Genomic DNA, 22,748 nt, shown 5'->3' on the forward strand with positions numbered 1-22,748 from the left:
TTTAAAATTGTTGATTTATCCTACAACAGCACTTGGCAGCCTTGGCCACATCAAAATCAATTGCAAAGGAAACTATCAACGACCCAAATCAGCAGATGAAGTGTTCTGTAATCTCATCTTTATGTATTTACATTGGGTAATATACCTTGAAAACAAACTATTTGGATTTTTAAATTGGAAACAAAAATTAATAGCAGCAATTTGGAATAAAAACCTTGCATGTAAATAATATAATTGAATGCATTATAAAACTGTTGTCCCATGTACCAAGTGCAAGAGAGAACTGTGGGGAAAGCCTTCTTGTTGCGCTATTGACAGTTTACCAACAAAGGAGGTTTCCTGATACTATTACACTATAGTGACCATTTGTGGCCAAGAAAAAACATACCTGGCACAAGCTAAATACTCTGAAGCTGCCCTAGGTAAGGGAAACAGCTTTTCAATTCTTTCAATTCTTTCCCTTGCAACGCACAATTATGGTTAACTATTTTAGAGGTCTCATTTTATGATCTTCAATACACTACACAGGAAAGAGTGTTAAGGATATATTGTGAACATTTAATTCCCTTGGATTTCTTTATGCCACAAAGTTTATATTTAACAAGGAATTTGATACTAAATTACAACAAGCAGAAAATTAAAAAAACTATATCCATGTTTGAAAATGTGCATACTTTCCATTAAAAGTGTGGCACTAAAAGTATCTAGTAGTAATCAGATGATGAGTAGACATTCTTACCAACTGTACTTCTCCAAAAGCACCTCTTCCAATCACCTTAACAACATCATAGTCTTCAGCTTTCATTTGTAAAGCTCGAATTTTTTCCACAATTTTCTCATCTAAAACAAGTTTAAAGAATGAGGTCATAAAGACAGATCTGTAGCAGTGTGCGAATAGCTCTGGTAATATTTGTCATCCAGACAGTAAAAACAAGCCATTTGAACACAAATGTTTAAATTGTCAACTAACTTCTACATTGTCTTTAAACCATTTGCTCAGAATTAAAAGCCAAAATTGCAGTCTTTTTGTATTTCTTCGTAAACAGTTGAATTATCATCTCCTCTTAACTGTGAAAACTAGTACTATTCTGATTTCAGTTGTATTTTACCTAATGCCTTAAAAACATACACTTTTCAAGCCTCCAGAAACATTTTAGCAGTTAAAGACCCAACATGACAACCTTAAACCTTTCAAACTTTTACTTCTCTGCCACCTGCTGTGCTGCCACCATCCACTAACGTTCTTTTGATAAGGGTGGAATGCTAAAATATCTAGTACATTCAGCAGCATAGCAGGTACAATCTGCTAGGATGTACCTGTGAGGTTCAATAGCCATCAAGTGGTTAAGCATACTACTGAATATGTTTCTTTCACAACAGGACCAGAGAACAGTCTCTGGTCCAGGAACCCTTCGTGGTTCTTTCTTGGGGTTGCCCCTTTCCAGTCCTTCCTTAAGCAGGAATCCCCATCTCTTCTTTTTAGAATGGGGCTGTATTACTTTCTCCCTACCCAGGAGTCTCCCCAGCTCTCCTCCATGGAGCTGGGTTCTGTTAGTCAGATTTTTCTAGGAGCTCTCAGGTCTCCTCTCTGGAGATGAGTTGTATATTAGGCAACTGGGGGGCCTTTACCAGCTTCTACCCCAGCTAGTCCCTTTTCCTTAATTAGCATTCATGTTACTCCGCAGGGCAGCCTTCCACTGCTAGTATCTCCTGGCATTTGTTCTGCCATGAGAGAGGAGGCCACCTTTATGCTAGTCCCTTTCTCCCAGGTCATTCTCAATTGGTTGTGTGAGAGGGGAGCCTTGCCCCACCCTCTCTGCAAAGCTCCCAGCCATAAGTCCTTAAAGAAACAGTAATATGATTTCCTCCTGAAAGCTTCTTACCCCCAGGACTGCTTCCTCTCTCCAAGTGTCTCCCAGATCCTTGTATATATAATCAGATCTTTTAATCTCTTAAAGGGCCATGCCACATAATGGGGTAGGTAGACCATTAGGCCATACTACCCTTAAGGGACAGATAACCAAAGGAATTTTTGCTCCCCAGACCGGAATTATGGTTCCTGCTTTTATTCCCTGGCTTATGCATGCTTTTACAGGACACTAACATTTGAAAGGAGTGGATATCCCCTGAGTAACTGCAAATTCCCCCTCCCCCAACAAGCTTGAGTTCTAGTTTAGAAAGCAGTTTTAACTAAGCTAGTTATAAAAACTGCATCAGCTAGCACAGCTTTGTCTATACTGTAGCTCCAATTGGTTTTAAAACAAGACTGAATTTTTAGGAAAATTTTCCTTGCATAGACAACAGCTATGTTTTGAAGTGGCTTAACAAAGAGTCATATTAAATTTGTTATTTACATGGCAAAGATGCACCTAAAACAAACATTGCAACTAAACAGCCATACTTTAAAATCCATTTAAGATGTGTTAGAAGGACTTTTCTGAATTAAAAGTATAGTTTTATTAAAAATTTACATGACAGTGTATGCCATTTTGAGTAATTACATACTTATTTTTTTCTGCAGATTATAATAGAACCTCACTAACAACTGCAAGACTTGTGAATTACTGAATTTTGAAATTGGTACTTAAGCAAAAGATAAAATAAAGTAAAGATAATGCATCATAAAAATACTCATTTGACTAGTATTGTTTTAATTATTGATAATACTTTAGTATTGATCAGTATACTAATAAATACTTTGCAATACATTTGTAAGAATATGTGGCCGGGCAGGGGTGAAACCCCTTGAATGCCCTGCTAAAATGCTGGCTAGGCCCTACTTTCAGGCAGAGAGGCCGGGGCAGAGGCTCAAAACAGCCAGCAGGGAGCACAGCTGCAGGCCCTAAGGAGGGCTGGCTCACTGCAATAGACTGAGCTAAGCAGCGACAGCTGGGCTGAAGTCTGGGAGGGCTATAAAAGCCCTGAACAAAACTCAGTTGGGAGGCTAGCCTGGGAGGGGACAGGAGGCTACAGCTCTGTCTCCTCACCACAGGAAGGGAGCCTCAAGGGCCAAGAGACCCTGGAACGGGTTAGAAAGGGGATAACTGTTGGGGGATAAAGGGGACTGCATGGTGGCACTGTAAAATAAAGCACAAGGGTGAAACACCAGAAGAAGGCGTGAGAACTCTTATTTTACCAGCCTAAGCACAGGGCGAGAGGCAGAAACCTGTGCAGACCCTGTGACATACTAAAATTTAATTACTAATGAAACATCACAACAGCAATGTGATCTCAAGTATCTACTGAGAAGGGAATGCTGTTTTTAGAGTGCAAGCTCTGTTTTGTGGTGATCAGCAAAGTGCACATAAGTAATGTACAGTATTTCTGCGCATTCAGCTTCCAAGACTGTTATAGTGCAATCAAGACATCAAACATGTTTAAGTGCAACTTACATCTATTTAAGAAATTATCTATGTTCTTGTTTTTCCTCAGTGCTGGAAAATCCAGATCAAGGACCAAAGAATTCAGGCCATCCTGTAAAGAAATAAAAATAACTTAATTGTAAACATGCTTCTAGAATTTCAAAATTAACCTCTGTCTTAAAACTATTGTAATAAGTATGGTTCTATATTACTCAAGCACAGACTACAATTCCATTATGTAAATATAGTTATCTTAATGAACACAAAAGGATTGCACAGGCACAAGGGCAGCAGCATGTGTTTTAGAATTCTCCCTCACTGAAGATATCATTTCACTAGATTTCTGATCTTGAATCCGGACTCCCTAGGACAAGACAAGCCAGAACTTCCCTACATCTTAAAACATTTTCGTTCTTTGAGGCACAGTAAGGCAATCCTCATTCTGAAATCAATTGCCAATGCCTCTGTACAGAATAACTGGTTTCAGTAACTTTTATGAATGGGAAGCAAAGAATTCCCCAAAATCTAAGTATAATAGAAGTCCAAAGAATATTTATAGAACAGAAAGAGGCTATTAAAAAAAAGTTTAGTTATTGAAAATATTTCTTTCCCTTATCAACACTGACGGGAAGTAGGACAGGTGAGTGAGAATCTAGTCCAATGATATCTTCAGAGAAGGAAAAATGCAAAATTTCTCCTCTAAAGAAACCATATTAACTGGATTCCTCCTCTTAGAAACCAAAGCTCAAAAGGCTGTCTCCAAAAATACATAAATTGTCCAATCATGAAGAAACAAAGAAACTGTTAAAGGAAGTTTCATGTATTTAGAAGAATCAGAGGTCATCCAAATTCCCCATCCACAGAAGCAGGCAGGAGAGCTGAGGGGAAATATTTATCAGGTGGGAAACAGTCAAAAGGTAGGACCAATATGGTCCTCAAGATAAGCATAATGAAAGATTTGTGCTACAACATAGATACATATACAAAAGAACACATATTCCTTCTCACTAGCATAAATTCATGAGTTAGGCCAGATTTTTGGTCCAGAAAATGTGATTATTAGGGCTGTCAAGTGATTAATCATTGATTAAAAAAATTAATCGTGCCATTAATCGTGCTGTTAAACAATAAGAGAATACCATTTATTTAAATATTTTTGGATGTTTTCTACATTTTCAAATATATTGATTTCAATTACAACACAGAATACAAAGTGCACAGTGCTCACTTTATATTTATTTTTATTACAAATATTTGCACTGTAAAAAACAAAAGAAATAGTATTTTTCAATTCACCTAATACAAGTATTATAGTGCAATCACTTTACCATGAAAAAAATTACATATACTCCAGAGCAGTGATGGGCAACCTGTGGGCCATGAGACAGTTTGTTTATATTGACCGTCTGCAGGCACGGCCGCCTGCAGTTCCCAATGGCAGCGGTTTGCCGCCCACCACTTCTCTGGAGAATACCAGCACCAGAACCACTATCTTGTGTTTAAATGTACTGACAAAAAACTTGTTAAATTCCAAAATTTTACCCAACTGGTATTTCTTCAAGGAAAAAGGAGTTTGCACACAACTGACCTGCTATGTCAAAAGAACATAGGGGAAATTAAGCTACAATACCCACCTGGTAAAGTGAAGAAACAGATTGACAGAGCCAGAAGGGTACCCAGAAGTCACCTACTACAAGACAAGCCACTAGCCGTCATCTACAGCCCCCAACTAAAATCTCTTCAGTGCATCATCAAGGATCTACAACCTATCCTGAAGGACGATCCCTCACTCTCACAGACCTTGCGGGACAGGCCCCCAATCTGAAGGAAATACTCACCAGCAACTACACACCACACAACAAGAACACCAACCCCAGAAACAAACCCTGCAACAAACCCCGATGCCAAATCTATCCACATATCTATTCAAGGGACACCATCATAGGACCTAACCACATCAGCCACACCATCAGGGTCTCGTTCAACTGCACATCTATCAATGTAATATATGCCATCATGTGCCAGCAATGCCCCTCTGCCATGTATATTGGCCAAACTGGACAGTCTCTGCGCAAATGAATAAATGGATACAAATCTGACATTAGGAATCATAACATTCAAAAACCAGTAGGAGAACACTTCAATCTCCCTGGTCACTCAATAACAGACCTAAAAGTGGCAATTCTTCAACAAAAAAACTTCAAAAACAGACTCCAACCTGAAACTGCAGAACTGGAATTAATTTGCAAACTGGACACCATCAGATTAGGCCTGAATAAAGACTGGGAATGGTTGGGTCATTACAAAATCTAAACCTAATTTCCCCAATACTAATTTCCCCCCACTGTTACGCACACCTTCTTGTCAACTGTCTGAAATGGGCCACTCTCATTACCACTTCAAAAGTTATTTTTCCTCCCTTGGTATCCTGCTGTCAATTGAATTGTCTCGTTAGACTAACCTCACACTTGGTAAGGCAATTCACATCTTTTCATGTATTTATACCTGCTCCTGTATTTTCCACTCCATGCATCTGATGAAGTAGGTTCTAGCCCACGAAAGCTTATGCCCAAATAAATTTGTTAGTCTCTAAGGTGCCACAAGGACTCCTCGTTGTTTTTGCTGATACAGACTATCACGGCTACCACTCTGAAACAAACTAAGTTTAACATACTAAATAGGTTAGATATGAATTAGCAAATTCTCACCCTGAGTGATAAACAGGCTGGCAGATTCTTAAAGCACAAGCTGCCTTTCCTTTGCAGCTTGGATTTCCCAGGTTTTCATACACAGGCTAGAAATCCCTTTAGCCTGGGATCATCACTTCCCCCAGGTCAGTCTTTGTTCCTCAGGTGTTTCCAGGTGTGTTGTTGTAGGGAAGGTGAGGTACCATCATGATGTCATTTCCCCCTTTTATATCTTCTTCTCACTTGCTGGAAAGCTCTTTTGCTGTGACCTGGGTCAAACAGTTCCCATTGTGTAATGCTACCTCTGAGAGGTTTCTATCATACACAATTCCTTGTGCTTGTGTGCATTTCCTCAATAAGCCATTAAACATTGTTTAGCCTTTTTACTGTTGTACCTGAAAGGCTGCTTGTGGGTGTTTTCACATGTTTCAGTAACACATACATGGTCAAACTTCATAACTTCACATACAATGACAGCACATACAATCCAACGAGATATTAATGTCTAGCAGATCAAGACATTTAGACTGATACCTCACAACGCATACTTTGTACAAAATATATCCTAATGATATGACAGTGGTGAATAAGGGGGAGCCAGGGTGCCACACCAGTTTCCCCAAAGAAAGAGGAGAAAACTCCTGATCCATTTGCTTGCTCCTAACACACTGTTTAAAGCTGTCACCGCTACCTTCCAGAAGTTTGACACCATGATGTACTTTTTGAAAGAACTGCAGACACAACTGAAGCCATACTCTTAGATGTAGTCTCCTTGTGAAAAACTTACAAGAAGCCTTAACTGACCATAAATATATAATATACCACCCCAAACATGCAGATTTCAATTCTGTAATTTCTACCTTTATAAATATACTATCATAGGAATTGCTATGTCGGATCATACCCTTAATACATCCAGTCTAGCATTCTATCTCCAACAGTGGCCAGCATCAGATGGTTCAGAGGAAGGCACAAGAACCCCTGTAGTTGGCAGCATGTGGTATGTTCACTAAAAATTTAGATAATCCACTTACATAAGTTTTTCTGAACATTACTCACAAACACCTCACAGACACTATTTGTAATCTGGCACAGTAACTCACTCACTTATATGAATCAACATTAACCATGTACAGAACTATGTGCAATGTAGTTTATAAAACAAACAACCTTCAACTACTCAGCAAAACAAAAACATAACCAATAAACAGTCAGATTTAAGGCTGTTCAGAATCCATAATGTGAAAGGGAGACAGGTGAAGTTAAGAAGTGGAACTGATGATCTAAGTGCAGATGGGGGACTGTCACTACCGTTTTATAGAATCCAGCACAATGGGGCCCCAATTGCAATTGTGTACCACAGTGATTGGCTACTAAGGACTACCAACAATACAAACAATAGGGCTACAATTCCATAAGGAGGTTCTGATGATACTGTAAAACTCAACCATCATCTGATTTTGTCATTCCTCAGAAGCCCTCAATTGACTACAGATCCGTAATTGAGCCTGATCTTAGATACAGATCAGGGATGTTAATTTCTATATGTACCTGCATAGACTCAACAGTAAAACCGGTTCTTTTCCCAAACACCAACAGTCCTCCTAACTCCACTGCTCCCTGTATGGATCCATATCTCCTACTTGCTCTCCATTTATTGTCACTGTCCCAGTTCACGGTAACTGCACCTGTATTTCCCTTCAGTGGTCCACCAAAGGCACCCACTCGCAGGTTTCCAACTCCCCAGTCATTGCCTCTCCTGCGTGGAGATTGGCATCTCACTCCCATTTGACTGGGATATTTGTAGGCTACACTGTTCCCTGGCTTCACTGTGTTATTCCCAGCAGAGACAGACTGGGTTGCTCAAGCATACCTACTTGCTTTCTCTTCAGAGACAATTAAAAGGCTGAATTGCTACAATTATAAGTTACCCACAAAGCACTTCTTATACTAGCCTATTTTATCCTTAAGGTAAAAAGCATGACAGAGAAAACATATCAAAAACAATAAAAGAACCTACACTCATGCTAATAAGCTTACCAGAGAACACCCCAACTCTACCATGGGCTCTGGCAGGAGCAGTCCTTCAAATCCTCACCCAAGGATTTTCCTTTGTGATCACAAGTTCATCACAGCTCCAGCTCAGAACAAGCATACAGTCTTATGGGGCTTCAGTAGCTCCAGTCTTTCCATCCTACCCTAAGGATTGGGGCCCTCCATGGACCAGAGGTCCTGTCCGTTTGCTGGATCAGGAAGAAGGCCTGAGCCACTTTAAAACCAGGCTATTTATCCAAAAATCCTTTCTTTGTCTGTTGGTTCCTGGAGAATCAAGTTTGCACTAGCATATGCATACCCCTCCGGGGGTTGGCTTCAAAGGGCTGATAACAGAGAAAGTATATTAGCAACCCCCTCCATCTAGAGAAGGTACATATAATTCCATAACACCACATATACAATGGGCCCCCAAAGATATTAACCCTAATTCAATAAGGTTTAACTTAAGAAGTTTCTCTTAATTCCATAAGGTTTATCCAGGATATTGTCAGTCTGTCACAGTCACTGTAATTTGTTTTGTTTTTTTAAACTACTACTCCAGAATCTGTACAAGCTGGAAGAGAATTGAAAATTACTTCTGGCTATTTACGAACTGCAAGGTCTTTTTGCATTATATTTTTGGTTTTTTTTTTAATGAATGGATTAGTATGTTCAATTTATATCCTATTTATAGGTCCAGGGGGAAAAAAAGGCATCAAATTATACATTTTAGTGACACTGTACCAGAAGGTCCACACAATTGTAACAGTTAAATGTAAGTTATCAACATCACACCGTGACATTGTTAACATGTCTTACGGTGATGGGGTGTACCAGGCCCTTTCAGGTCCTCCAGATGGCCTTGTGCTCCTACAACACTCCGCCCCAGAAAAAAAGGCAGTAGAGTGGGGTCCTCCTCATGACCTAAAGAGGTTGCAGGGGAGGCAGCCAATCAGAGCCTAGAAGGCTCAAGGAAGGACCCTGTTCCTGAGTGACTGAGGAAACTGCAGCAGCTGGACAGAGCAGTAGCTGGCTGGGACCTGGAGGAGTGGAAGGCTGGGAGATTCCACAGGTACAGAGCAACAGAGAGTCCTGTGGCACCTTTAAGATTAACAGATGTATTGGAGCATAAGCTTTCGTGGGTGAATACCCACTTCGTCAGGTACAGAGACTGCGGAGAAACCCTGCCTTAGCAGAGGTAGACTCTGAAGCTCTCCAGGCACAGAGGCTTGGGAGAAAGAGCCCCGACAAAGGCGAGAAACTTGTTATAAGCTCACCAAGTAAAGAAGCCTGTGAGAAAGAACCCTGAGAGAAGAGGGCAGAGGTTATTACTGACTCTCTAGGCAAGGAGGCCTGGGAGAGACGCTGCTTAAACAAAGAACAGGCAGAGGACCCAAGAAGCCGATGGGACAGAGTGGGAAGCAACCCAGGCAATGCAGCAATAGACAATAGTGAAGGAAGCACCAGGTGGCTGCTAGTTGTAGGGTCCCTGGGTTGGGACCCAGAGTAATGGGCGGGCCTGGGTCCCCCAACAGGCAGAGTGGCCAAGGAGGCAACAAGTTTTGGTTGGCAATCAAGAAGGGGGCAAGTGCTTAAACAGGCCCAGAGACAGGACTCAGGACTTCGGGGAGGGGCCAACCGTTTGTTGGACTGTGCTACCCTGGAAGAGGTTTGCTTTCCATTTGTTTCACATACAGACTGCGTGTGACTTGGCTTTAGGGCTGAGTCACTGAAAACCCATCTAAAAAGAGAAACTACCAGCAGAGGGCACCAAAAAAACAGGCATGCAAGAGGCGCTCATGAGTGGCCACACCTTTACACTTATGTCAAAGAGTCTTCTCTTCAACCCACCAATTCCTATATTTTATGAAGATTGTAAAATTGTATCACTTTAATGATTAGCTCTTTCTTCTCCCAGCTTTCCCCAAATTCTGTTCATAAAAATTTAAACAGCTTTTACATGTAGCTGCCAATGAACAGTCATAGAAATTGAGATGAAAATTATGCCACTTAGGTCCATCCTAGATCACTAGAAATCTTACTAATTTCTGATGTCTATCATCCACAAAGTGCAACAACAAAATCAGGCCTGGTGAAAACAAGCAGCATTTCGAAGTCTAAAGTTTATCCTTGAAGTTGCGTGTTTGTTTTAGGTGATATTTATAAAAAGTTTTTTTTTTTTTTAAATAAAAGTAGAAGCTAAAAACAAACCCAAAGACCAATATTTCTGTGTTTTTGCTTTATTCCTGGGAGAAGTGATAGAAAAAGAGTCTTGTAAAAGTTCTTTCAAAGAAAGCAAATATTAAGGTTCACGAAAACATTAAACAAATATGAGGCATTTCAAACACATGTTTTCTTGTATGAAAGACCTCTCTATATTTTAATACTTGACCAACAGATGTTTTAAGCTCCAAACTGTTGCTGAAAGGCATATTTCACCTAAGAGCATTAAATTTGTATTACATTTATGAACATTGATGAACATGCCTGGGTCAAAAGATTATACAGTAAAACAGACCATCCAAACTGAAGATAAGTAATCCAGGAAATGACATCCTCTGTCTAGGCCTCATAGATAAGTCATTCCTACCAGGAAATATGTTATTAAAGTGATTTCACTGTTCACTTCCTCTTTCTGTTATTACAAAAGGTTTAAAGCCATCAGAACTAAAAATAGCAGGAACCAAACACACACATTGTTGGCAAAAGCAAAGGCAAACCCAGTCCTATCAAAAAAGATCTACTTATGTAAATTCGCTTAAACACTCTTTATATTGCATTTCTCCAGCAGACAAATCTAAATTAAAAAGGTTTTTTCAGCATTCTCCTGCATCAGAAGAGAGGATTTCCCAGAACAGTTAGCCCCTAGGAATCCACTTTGAAAGCAGCCCTCAATTTTGCCTTCTAAGCAGGCATCTTGTACAGTTTGAAGACCTAAATAAATGGAGGAAAAAATAACTAAGGGAAAGCCTTGGAAACAAAAGAAAGAGCTAAACATATGCATTGTTCACTCTGACAAAGACAACTGGGGAGAAAACAGAAGCCACAAAACAGCCAGTCAAATTCTCTGCTAATATATATTTCAAGTAATCCCATTGAAATCAGCACAGAATCTGGCCCCACCTGTATTGGCACTTAATTCTAAAGTTATAATGGCTGGTTGAGCCTGTTTGGGGTTTATGTCTACATCAACCCTGTTCAGTTGAATGGCCTGGCCTACTCAGATTTAGGCCCCGCCACACTATGAGCAATAATGTCCCTCCAAAAAAACAAACCACAACACTATTTGGGCAAACATCAAACTCAGAAGAGACAGATTAAATACATATTAGCAAGTGAATGTAGATTGGCTTCAATTTAAACTGGTTGAATTTAAATCCCATAAAAAATGGGGTAAACAAGAACAGATTCCATACCCCCAAATCCCTAACTTGAATTGTGGACATGACAGAAAATGATACCAGGAACCAGAAAAGGTTGGGAAAAAACTAGAACTGTAAAGAAAATGTTAGTGAGAAATGACATCTTTTGTATATTTTTGCCTTTATTTGTGGAAGACAATTTTAAACCAAGAATTAGACTTCTGCGTTAATTTTACCATAATGAATCTGTCTTTATGAACAAAGAATTTTGTCTGTTAAGTGCTACGCTGCTCCGAGGGAAAAAAAATCCATATAATACTTTACCTGATTAAACCAGAACAAGAGTTGGCAGATGCCAAAACATCTTTTCATAGTGCCACCATGTACAATACCAATTACATTTTTAGTGTTTTCAATTCATAACTAATGTAGAAAACAAAATCTAGGTGATTTAGAAGCAAAACTACTGAAACTATAAACTCCTAAAAATAGAATATGCACTTTTTAAATGTATGTATACTTGAACTAATAATCCAATGGCTTTTTAACTGATTAAAACCTTATAATATTCCCCGGTATGGATTTATACACGAGACCATAACATACCTAACATACCTTTCAATGGTTTTGGACCTGCTGGAGTGATTACACTGGTCTACAATTTTTGAGAAGTCGTCTGCTTCAGAGATAAAATGTGCTATTTATTATGTATTTTGATGTGCTGAATTCAAATATGACAATTAAAACAACTGATTGGCTACTGTTTCTAAGATATTTAAGTTTTTACATTTTATGTCTATGTATATTGTGTAGATAGTAGAGTTTTAATCATAAATTGTAAACCTAGGTCTTTTCATGTGGTTATGGATGCTTTACATGATAATATTTCACCTGTCCTGTTTATGTAACACTTTAAAAATCAGCAAAAGGGTTATATAAATAAAATTTATTATGAAACAAAAGGCAAAAAACTATTCTGTACATAGTTTAGTCCTATTCAGTGTCTACTCGGCGCTTCTTGGCTTGTCTCTTGTATTCATTAAATGGAGCATCTTTTGTCACTGTCCAGCAATAGTCTGCAAGCATTGATGGGCTCCATTTGCCCTGATAGCATTTCTCCATTGTTGCAATGTCCTGGTGAAATCGCTCACCGTGCTCGTCGCTCACTGCTCCGCAGTTTGGTGGAAAAAAATCTAGATGAGAGTGCAAAAAATGTATCTTTAGTGACATGTTGCAACCAAGGCTTTTGTATGCCTTGAGGAGGTTTTCCACCAACATGTAGTTGTCTGCCTTGTTGTTTCCGAGAAAATTGATTGCCACTAACTGGAAGGCTTTCCAGGCCGTCTTTTCCTTGCCACGCAGTGCATGGTCAAATGCATCATCTCGAAGAAGTTCACGAATCTGAGGACTAACAAAGACACCTTCCTTTATCTTAGCTTCACTTAACCTTGGAAATTTTCCACGGAGGTACTTGAAAGCTGCTTGTGTTTTGTCAATGGCCTTGACAAAGTTCTTCATCAGACCCAGCTTGATGTGTAAGGGTGGTAACAAAATCTTCCTTGATTCAACAAGTGGTGGATGCTGAACACGTTTCCTCCCAGGCTCCAATGACTGTCGGAGTGGCCAATCTTTCTTGATGTAGTGGGAATCTCTTGCACGACTATCCCATTCGCAGAGAAAACAGCAGTACTTTGTGTATCCAGTCTGCAGACCACACAAGAGAGCAACAACCTTCAAATCGCCACAAAGCTGCCACTGATATTGGTCATAGTTTATGCACCTCAAAAGTTGTTTCATGTTGTCATAGGTTTCCTTCATATGGACTGCATGACCAACTGGAATTGATGGCAAAACATTGCCATTATGCAGTAAAACAGCTTTAAGACTCGTCTTCGATGAATCAATGAACAGTCTCCACTCATCTGGATCGTGAACCATGTTGAGGGCTGCCATCACACCATCGATGTTGTTGCAGGCTACAAGATCACCTTCCATGAAGAAGAATGGGACAAGATCCTTTTGACAGTCACGGAACATGGAAACCCTAACATCACCTGCCAGGAGATTCCACTGCTGTAGTCTGGAGCCCAACAGCTCTGCCTTACTCTTGGGTAGTTCCAAATCCCTGACAAGGTCATTCAGTTCACCTTGTGTTATGAGGTGTGGTTCAGAGGAGGAGGATGGGAGAAAATGTGGGTCCTGTGACACTGATGGTTCAGGACCAGAAGTTTCATCCTCTTCCTCGTCTGACTCAAGTGAGAATGATTCTGGTGCATCAGGAACCGGCAGTCCTTCTCCGTGGGGTACTGGGCGTATAGCTGATGGAATGTTTGGATAATGCACAGTCCACTTTTTCTTCTTTGACACACCTTTCCCAACTGGAGGCACCATGCAGAAGTAACAATTGCTGGTATGATCTGTTAGCTCTCTCCAAATCATTGGCACTGCAGAAGGCATAGATTTCCTTTTCCTGTTCAACCACTGGCGAAGATTTGTTGCACAAGTGTTGCAGCATATGTGTGGGGCCCACCTCTTGTCCTGATCTCCAATTTTGCAGCCAAAATAAAGGTGACAGGCTTTCTTAACCATAGTGGTTATACTGCGCTTTTGTGATGCAAAAGTCACTTAACCCACAAACATAGCAGAAGTTAACTGCACTGTTCACACAAGGACGAGGCATCTCTGCTCACTTTGGCTAAACAGAAATGTGTCCCTTTGCCAAATCAAACACTGACAAATAAGAGAGCACGACACTATGATTTCTAGAGCTGATATAGGGCAATTTGTTCAGCAGAGTGATGTAAATTTCGTTATGATTGCATCATCCATGACTTCTAGGAATAACATGATGCAATTCATATCATATATGACGCAATACCAGCTTCAGATTGCATCATTCATTGTTTTGCCTAAAAAGCAAGTACTGTCCAAACCCAGTCATAGATTTATTCATAGATCCAGTCAAAGATGTATTTTAGTCATTTCTGGTTTAAATTGAGATCCCTTCCCTTTATAACTCACTTATCCTCCGCCATTCCCAAGTCAAGGGTCGTATATACTGACCCAATAGCGTATCTTGAAAACTAGAGCCAATCAACAATTGTAAGCATCATTTTCGTTCTCAGTGACCCAGAATTAGTAAAGTTTGACTACATTTATTTCAGAAGCATTTTGGCTGTAGAGCAGTGTTACTTCTCTCCATGTTGTGGCAGCTACTATTAGAAATCAGGCTAACAGCCATATAGCAGCAACAGGACAGGAAAGTGGTCGGGTATTTATGTGGGATCCTGAGCTCTAGAATTAATTTCACAACTTGGCTCACCAAAACCTGATTTTAAATTACTATCAGGACACTTTGGAAGTCTCATTTGTTCTTCTAGGAAAGGGGTGGGCTCCGGGGCCCACATCTGGCCCTTCAGACATTTTAATCAGGCCCTCGAGCTCCTGCTGGGGAGCGGGGTCAGGGGCTTGCCCCGCCGCGTGGCTCCTGCAGCTCCCATTGGCTGGCAACCGCAGCCAATGGGAGCTGCAGGGGCAGCGCCTGCGGACGGGGCAACGTGCCGCGCCTCTGCGTAGGAGCCAGAGGGGCATGTGCCGCTGCTTCTGGGACCTACCTGAGGTAAGTGCCACCCGGAGCCTTCACCCCGACCCTTCCCGTGCCCCAAACCCCTACCCCAGCCCTGATCCTCGTCCCACGCGCCAAACCCCTCGGTCCCAGCCCGGAGCCTCCTCCTGCACCCCAGAGCCCGCACCCCAGCCGGAGCCCTCCCCCACTCCCCCACCACAGCCCCCAATTTTGGGAGCATTCATGGCCCACCATACAATATCCATTCTCAGATGTGGCCCTCGAGCCAAAAAGTTTGCCCACCTCTGTTCTGGGAACAAGTAGCGGTACGTGAAGGAAATGATGGAGGGGGCTCTAATCCCGGCAACATGTACTGTTGGGAGGTTTTATTGTTCTGGAAGACTACTTGAAATGTTAATAGTTGTTTGCAGATTACATTATTTGAGTTTTAACTGTATGGAATCTGGTAGTTTAGACTTGTGACTAAAAATAAATGTATTTAAATATATCTGAACGTAGTTATCATCTACAAGTAAATACATATTTAGACATTTAAACCATGTAATGTAGATACACCTCTACCCCGATATAACGCGGTCCTCGGGAGCCAAAAAAATCTGACTGCCTTATAGGTGAGACCGTGTCATATCGGTTACGGTCCGGTACGGCATACCAGCAAGAGCCGGTACACTGTGCCGAACTGGACCGGCTTCCCCAGCGGTGATTTATAAAGGGTCCAGTACTCTAGCCACTGCGAGGAGCCCCGGGCCCTTTAAATCACCACCAGAGCTCCAGCAGCGGGGCTCGGACGGCGATTTAAAGGGCCTGGGGCTCCCCGCTGCTTTACCGCGTTATATCCAAATTTGTGTTATATTGGGTCACGTTATATTGGAGTAGAGGTGTAATAGGTTTCAGTGAAATTTGGTTCTTCTCGCAGATATTGCAACTGGACAAAATGTAAAACATTTTTTCAGGGATTTTTATTTATTTATTTATTTATTTATTTGACTATTGGGGGGAAAACATCCTGATTACCATTTATAGTACAGTAGCACACACGGTCACCACTCAGGGATTAGCATCCTCTTAGGCAGTGTACACATAAAGAGATACAGCCTCTGCCCTAAAGAGCTTACAACTTAGTTTAAAATGGAATTTAACAGGTAAACAAACTGGAGGAGAGGGGCGAGAAGAAAGAGACGCAACAGTAGATTCATAACTTACTTGTTGAACACAGGCTTTATAGATATTCATATTTCCAATATTACAGTGTTAGTTAGCAATAAAGCCTCTAAAAAAAATTATATATGTACTTTAGCCAGAAATACTTCTATTAAATATTATTTCCATTTCTATTAAATGTCACCATTTGTCTCCTCCCACAGCTCATCTGTTGCCATTTTTGTCCTCAGCCTCCAGCAATATATAACAAATTCTAGGTCTACTTTTGCTGTGACAGTGCAATCACAGAAGATTCAGTCATCTAATATAACCTGTCCTGAGACAAATGTCACTATATATTTATAAATTCCTTAGTTGGTTTTAATTTTTGATTTGGCATTGCTCTCAAAAGAGTAGACAAGCATAAAGATGCACTGAGTCTGAAATTAAAAATGTTAAATAAATACGTAAACAGTATTAAGGGTAATTTCTTTCCTGTTAATTTGGTTTCTCCAAGGTTTCCAATAGCATATCATACAACAGGCTTCAGCAGATGGACACAGGAAAGATGAGTATTACTCTCCCACATAGGTAACTGGCTGTATTAACTCAGTTGAAGGCTTCCCAAACAACCAAACTGAATTTACCAAGTAGACCAAAAAAAAAAAAAAAAAATGAAAACTAGAAGTAGAGTTGGAAAAAGAGAAACTAATGTTCAGGTTTCAAGTTGTACAAAGTATTCCTTTCTAATGCTGACAAGTCAGAAGATATTGATCAAAAATTTTAATTTTAACTGATCCACCAGTTTAGTAAAGCTTTCTGACAATGGTCCAGAATATAGCAAGTGAATACAGAAAGTTTCAGATCACAGACTACAATGCAATTTTAGTCTCTACTAATATTGGTAGAACAAGTCTAGAGTTTTAACTGGAACGTTTCCCAGATAAACTGTAAACTTAAGTAAACCATTATGGTCTAAACAATTAGCTTAGAGTACTATGAATAAATACCCACCAATACATTTTACAAGAAGCAAAAGAGTGTAGTTTAAACAAAAGTATATGCCACTACCTGTTTTAAATTAGAAAATGAACAGATTAGCCGCAGCAGGAAATAAAAAACACATTTTATTTCTGCACTAACATGGAAGCATTATCAGCTAAGAAGCAGAAAATTCCTTTAATCCTCAGAACTTTACAATAATTATGACACATTTATTGATAGAAACATGTATAAGATTTTGTTTACAAGATTTTAGAAAGGAACTTGGTTTACAAAGTATGTTTTAACAATTCTAGTTAAATGAATGTCTCACTTTTTGGGATAACTGGTATCAAAAGTAATTACACTGTTCATAAACATAAATCACACTTAATATTTCAAATTTTCTATTTAAAATAGAAACCACATATACCTTGCAAATGTCAAGTGTCAGATTGTAAGAAAGTTACAAGTGAAAAGATAAAAGTGCATTCACAACGATTCTCATTTTATACTAAGCATCTACTACATTAGAAATCTAAGGAAAATTAACAGGGACTACATTACATCCCTTGGTTCAACATGTGATCAAGAAAGTACCAAACTTCCCTAGGAACCTTAGTACTGCAGTTAGATTTACTGCTAATTTTCTCTCCCAAGCAGAAAAAACATACGTTATTCAAGTACATGCATGTGAATATATGTTTAACAATACATATTCCTATAAATACATATTCAGGCATTTTAAAAAGATATTTTCTCTTACTAGAGAAGTCTGACAGACATATTTTATATGCCAAACTCTGCACCAGGACTGCTCCAGTTGTAAGTGTAACAGAAACACTCCAGCATTTGAATCCTTCTGACACGTGCTGCAATGTAATACCCTAGGCCTAAGGAACAGAGGAGACCTTCTGCAGAATACTACTCCTGCTCCAGTACCAATGGAGGGCACATTTTTTGGGACTGACAATACTGATCCCTGCTTCCTAAGTAAAAACCAGAGGGACTCCACGAAGAGATAACCTCCAAGGAATTCAAATTGGCATTTCCAACAGTCAATAGCTTCAGGCAAGGCAATTAAGAGGACACTGGTCCTGACCTTCATCTTCGTGCCTACTGGAGTTAGAAAGGGAAGAGAACTCATCACACCATATAACAATCCCACTAAAAAAGGGTTTGCTTTCTGGAGCAAAAAAGATCCAACTTCCTGTTGTTGTTTGAAACAAATCAATCTGTGGAATCTCCCATTACTGGAACACTGCCTGAAAAGCTCTGCTGTTAAACTCCCACTCCTTCAGAGACAGGATCAGCTATTCATCTTGGACATTAAGTTGCCTTCAATGAGGAAAGCACTATTAGGGGCCAGTTTTCTACCTAATAAAGGATCCAAAAGGCTGCTTATTCTCAGCTGTAAACTGTTCCAGACACCCTGAGAGGAATTGCTCTCTCTTTATTGTTAAATCTAGTAGAGGAGTAGAATCGACAAAAGGGCTGCTTGCCCTCTGTTAATTTCTGTAGGCTTAACTCAGACAACTAGATAAAGCCAGCAGCTTTTCTTTACCCCTTGCTTTGATTATTGCTTTATCCAGTGGCTAACCAAAACTTTCCCCTTTGCCTTTGGACGAGTCCATTAGACGCATTGCCCAAAACATCAGTCAAAGTTGTCTTGAAAATACGGATGTTCCCATACATTTAGCCACGAAGAACAGGGCATGAATGAGACATTGGAAACAAAAACTGCAGGCAATGGAAGTTAAACATAGGGTAGATTTAAGGTCTTTAACCTTCCCTGAAGGGTCCTCCAATTAGAAGCCAGTCCATGCCAAAGTAGAAGAAACCACAGAGGTGCAGAGGGTCACAGAAGATCACTTCTTCAGAGGGAGGTTTCAATTCTTCTATTTGTGGTTGATCTTATAGGGCTGGGTCACCTATTTGTTCACTAAAGAGCCCCAATTTGGAGGAGATTAACAGTCTGCCTTTGACCTGGCTACAGCATAAAACTTCTAGGGGTTTTTTTGTTTTTGTTTTTTGGGGGGCGGGGGGGAATTATGTCTTTTTATAATTGCTGGGTTGCTCGCATTCAGAATTAATTCCATAATTGATCATGGGAGTGGAGAATTTCCTATCTTGTCAGATGCATATTTTGCTCAAGATTATGAAGTTGCTGGAAGTAAAGTAGACATACATTCTCAAATCTGCCTCAGGAGAGATTTAGATCCCAGCAGAATTTATACATCCAACATAACCACAGCAGTGTCAATAGCAAATTATACAGAAGGCACTAATGAGCATTGGTGGAAAGTTTCCTATGAAACACTGAAGGAACTCCCAAAGAAGGGCAAGAAGAGGAGTGCCAATTAAAGCTACTTTAAAAAAACAGACTAGAACTTCAAAACGCACCTACACACACACATACCCCTTTCCAATCATAAACTTGAGAGAATTATGTAACCTAGCAATAAAAAGTGTATTTGTTCATGCTAAACACATTTGAAACAGTGTTACCTATCCAGTCTGGCTTCTGGATAGCTGCTGCCTCAATTCTCCTCACACAGGTTGAATCTCCCAACAGTCCAACCTGGTTTGGTTGCTACAGTGACTTCGCCCCTCTTGCTAAATCATAAAAGAAAACTCCACTCTTTCCAGAAAGACCCCAAGTCCAAAACACAAACAAAACAAATGAGTCTTGCACCCCAGTGTCAAACTGGGCACAGGCCTTCCCTCCGAACTTGGACACACTGTGGCATTGGGGGGACTGCCTTTTCTATGCTCTTGATGCTCCTTTTGTTGGTGCCCACAAAGTGGCGAGGAGGAGAAGGAAGCAGCCTGACTCAGATGCAGAGGGGAACCAGGGACACAGGCGGGGGGGAAGGGGGAGGGGAGAGAGGAGACAGAAGCAAAAGGGACAGGTTGAATGAGATGTACTACTAAGGGACATAGGCAGAAGAAATGCTAGCCATTAGAACATGCTTCCTTCCAGAATATGGACTTGAATTTATGGTTACCAAGTCTCAACATTTTTCTGCTAACTATGAAATCTATTTGCATAGTCTCTCCCTCTCTCAACACACAATAGGGACTGATGTAAAGGATAACAGCCTACTACTTCTATAATTTACTCTGTTAGCTCTAGTTGCAGAGGTCAGAGCTGTGGATTTAAGAGTTCCAACGCTACTCATAACCCACGTGAGAGTCAATATCACTTCACATGACAGAATGTGTGTTTTTTCAAAGGTTAGGGAAATACATTAAAAAATAGTTTAAAAGAACATTAAGGTTTCAAAGTCAGGCACTCAACATTTAGAAATGCTAGAATTAAGATTACCTATGCAATTAAGGCTCCCTGTGCATAATGTTTTGTCATGCAGTGTTTAATACATGATCAGACACTATTCTTTCCACAGCACTCCAGCCTCATTCATTGCACAGGATGGATAATGCTCCTGAAATGAATCTGAGTTGTATAGCAAAATGAGGCTGTTGTCTGTTGGACCCCTGCTTTATTTATTGCAGAAACTGAAAGATGCAGTGAATGAGGCAGTCTCATGGTTATCTGGATTCTATCCCTGCCTCTGCCAAAGAGTTCCTATGTGACACACTGGGCAAGTCACTTAAACCAAACTTTTTATGGGCCATTCTATGTGTGTTCCTCATTTCTAGATACCACACCAGGGCCTGATTTGAAGATGTGCTGAGCAATCCCAACTGTAACTGAAGTCAATGGGAGTTATGCTTTCAACATCTGAAATGCTACATAATGCTAAGTACTTTGACAAAATTAAGCTTTAGAGACCCCAAGCTGGGCATCCAAAATTAACTAACACTTCTTACAGTTTTGGCCTTAACTCTGGGCCTCAGTTTCTCATCTGTAAAATGGGGGAAATACCACCTTTTCACCTCTGAGGGGTGTTGTGAAATAATTTCATTAAATGTTCATGAAATATTCAGATACTATAAACCCCATAGAAAAATCCTTGAGGGAATTAATTTTTAGCATCTGATCCCACTTTAGGTTGCTATAAATTACTGTATGTTGCTGTCCTCTGATATAAAAGACCAGACGAAGATTGTGATATTTTACTATGTCAACTTACATGATCTTTAGGTACCTTATTTTAAAATACTGGGGGTATTTGGATCTACATTGTTATTATGGAAATAAAACTGCAAATCTACATTTGAACCTAGTTGGAGATAGATTTGTATTGCTCCTTTATGAAGAGCATGTCTAGCAAATGACAGTTAATTTTGGGGGATCCTTCCACAATTATCCCCCATTTTTAAGTGTTAGGTAAACAAATATTTGGTGAACTACTGTTGTGACCAGCTCAACTTATCATCCCATTGATTTTTTTCTTAAAATGATACACAGCTCAATAAAGTACTGTAAAAATAATCTCTGATGAGGCAGAAATGAATAGGAATAAAGGCCTTGTAAGTAATGCTGCATTTTTAAGCCAACTGCAATGACTCCAACCTTTATAATATTACACACACAGAAACTCCATTAAAAGAACATTAAGATTGCATGTTCAAAATTTAGGAAATGCCAGAATTAAAGTTGCCTATGAAATCTTATTTTGGCCCCCTTGTGCATATGTATTCTGATAGTCTTTAATTACATGATTGCAGACTATTTTTCCCCACAGGAATCCCCATCCTGTCCTCTGATGGATGATATCCACTGAAAAAAAGAGGTTACTTACTTGTATAGTAACTGAAGTTATTCAAGATGTGTTGTCTCTATATGTATTCAGGTAACTCAATGTTCTTGAGCTTTTTGAAATCACTGGATGGTGAGCACAAAAGCTGCTATCACTGCATTCTCTGAAAAGCCATGACTAATCACCAATTTTACATCTGGTTAAACCATACTCTTGTTTAAAAAGCTATTTACTGTGATAATACTGTATATAGTAATTCTGAAGCAAAAGTGGAATACTTGATGTGTCATTTGCATGACCAATACCCAGAATGCTCTTCCATACTAATTATTTTTCATCAGTGCTGGAGTCTGAGCTCTTGGAACAAATTAAACATTTGGGTGTACTTGTGTATGCACCAAAGTATTCCCCGTGTGTTTTTAAGCACTGACATTTAAAACAATAGTAGGATAACTGGAGCATTTAATGAAGGCTCAACATCAAAATAAAATTTCCAGCCTTTTACTGCTCAGGTTGAAAACTGAATAATCTGTTTAACATATTGTTAAAAGAGAAAAATTCGGATACAAAATGTAAATACTTGTTTTTACTTTTAAAAAGGGAAACTATGCACAATACAATTTATTTTTAAGGTTAGTTACACAACTTTATCACCTTAGAACGAACTAGCACTGCTTTAGAAGTTTACTAATAAACTCAGATTCTAAATAAGATGGGTCTCTCACCACTTAAACAACTTGGACTGTGTTGCTAACATTTATGAAAGCGGAAGTAGTGGGCTGATACCATACTTCTTGCTTCACCGTAAAAAACATGGGGAAATAGCCTCATACTCAGACCACATTCCAGAAGCCTCTCCTCCTCCCCCACCTCCCCATGTTGAAAGTGAACTGCAAAAAAAAAAAAAAAAAAAAAAAAGGGGGGGGGGG

The 22,748-nt window shown here is 39.8% G+C and overlaps 1 protein-coding gene across 3 annotated transcripts in view; it reads right to left on the bottom strand.

Annotated features, from left to right (window-relative positions):
• ROCK2 (Rho associated coiled-coil containing protein kinase 2) overlaps positions 1 to 22,748 on the bottom strand; it is a 153,602-nt gene that overhangs the window by 75,702 nt on the left and 55,152 nt on the right. For all 3 annotated transcript variants that reach the window (XM_024192598.3, XM_024192599.3, XM_024192597.3), the window contains exons 2-3: positions 3,393 to 3,474; positions 740 to 840 (exon numbers count right to left, since the gene is read on the bottom strand). In XM_024192598.3, the coding sequence (XP_024048366.2) occupies positions 740 to 840; positions 3,393 to 3,474 (183 nt within the window). The remainder of the gene's footprint in view (positions 1 to 739; positions 841 to 3,392; positions 3,475 to 22,748) is intronic.

The sequence above is a fragment of the Terrapene carolina genome, unplaced genomic scaffold (assembly GCF_002925995.2).
Source record: "Terrapene carolina triunguis isolate 2854851 unplaced genomic scaffold, T_m_triunguis-2.0 Scaffold42, whole genome shotgun sequence".
NCBI classification, from domain to species: domain Eukaryota; kingdom Metazoa; phylum Chordata; order Testudines; family Emydidae; genus Terrapene; species Terrapene triunguis.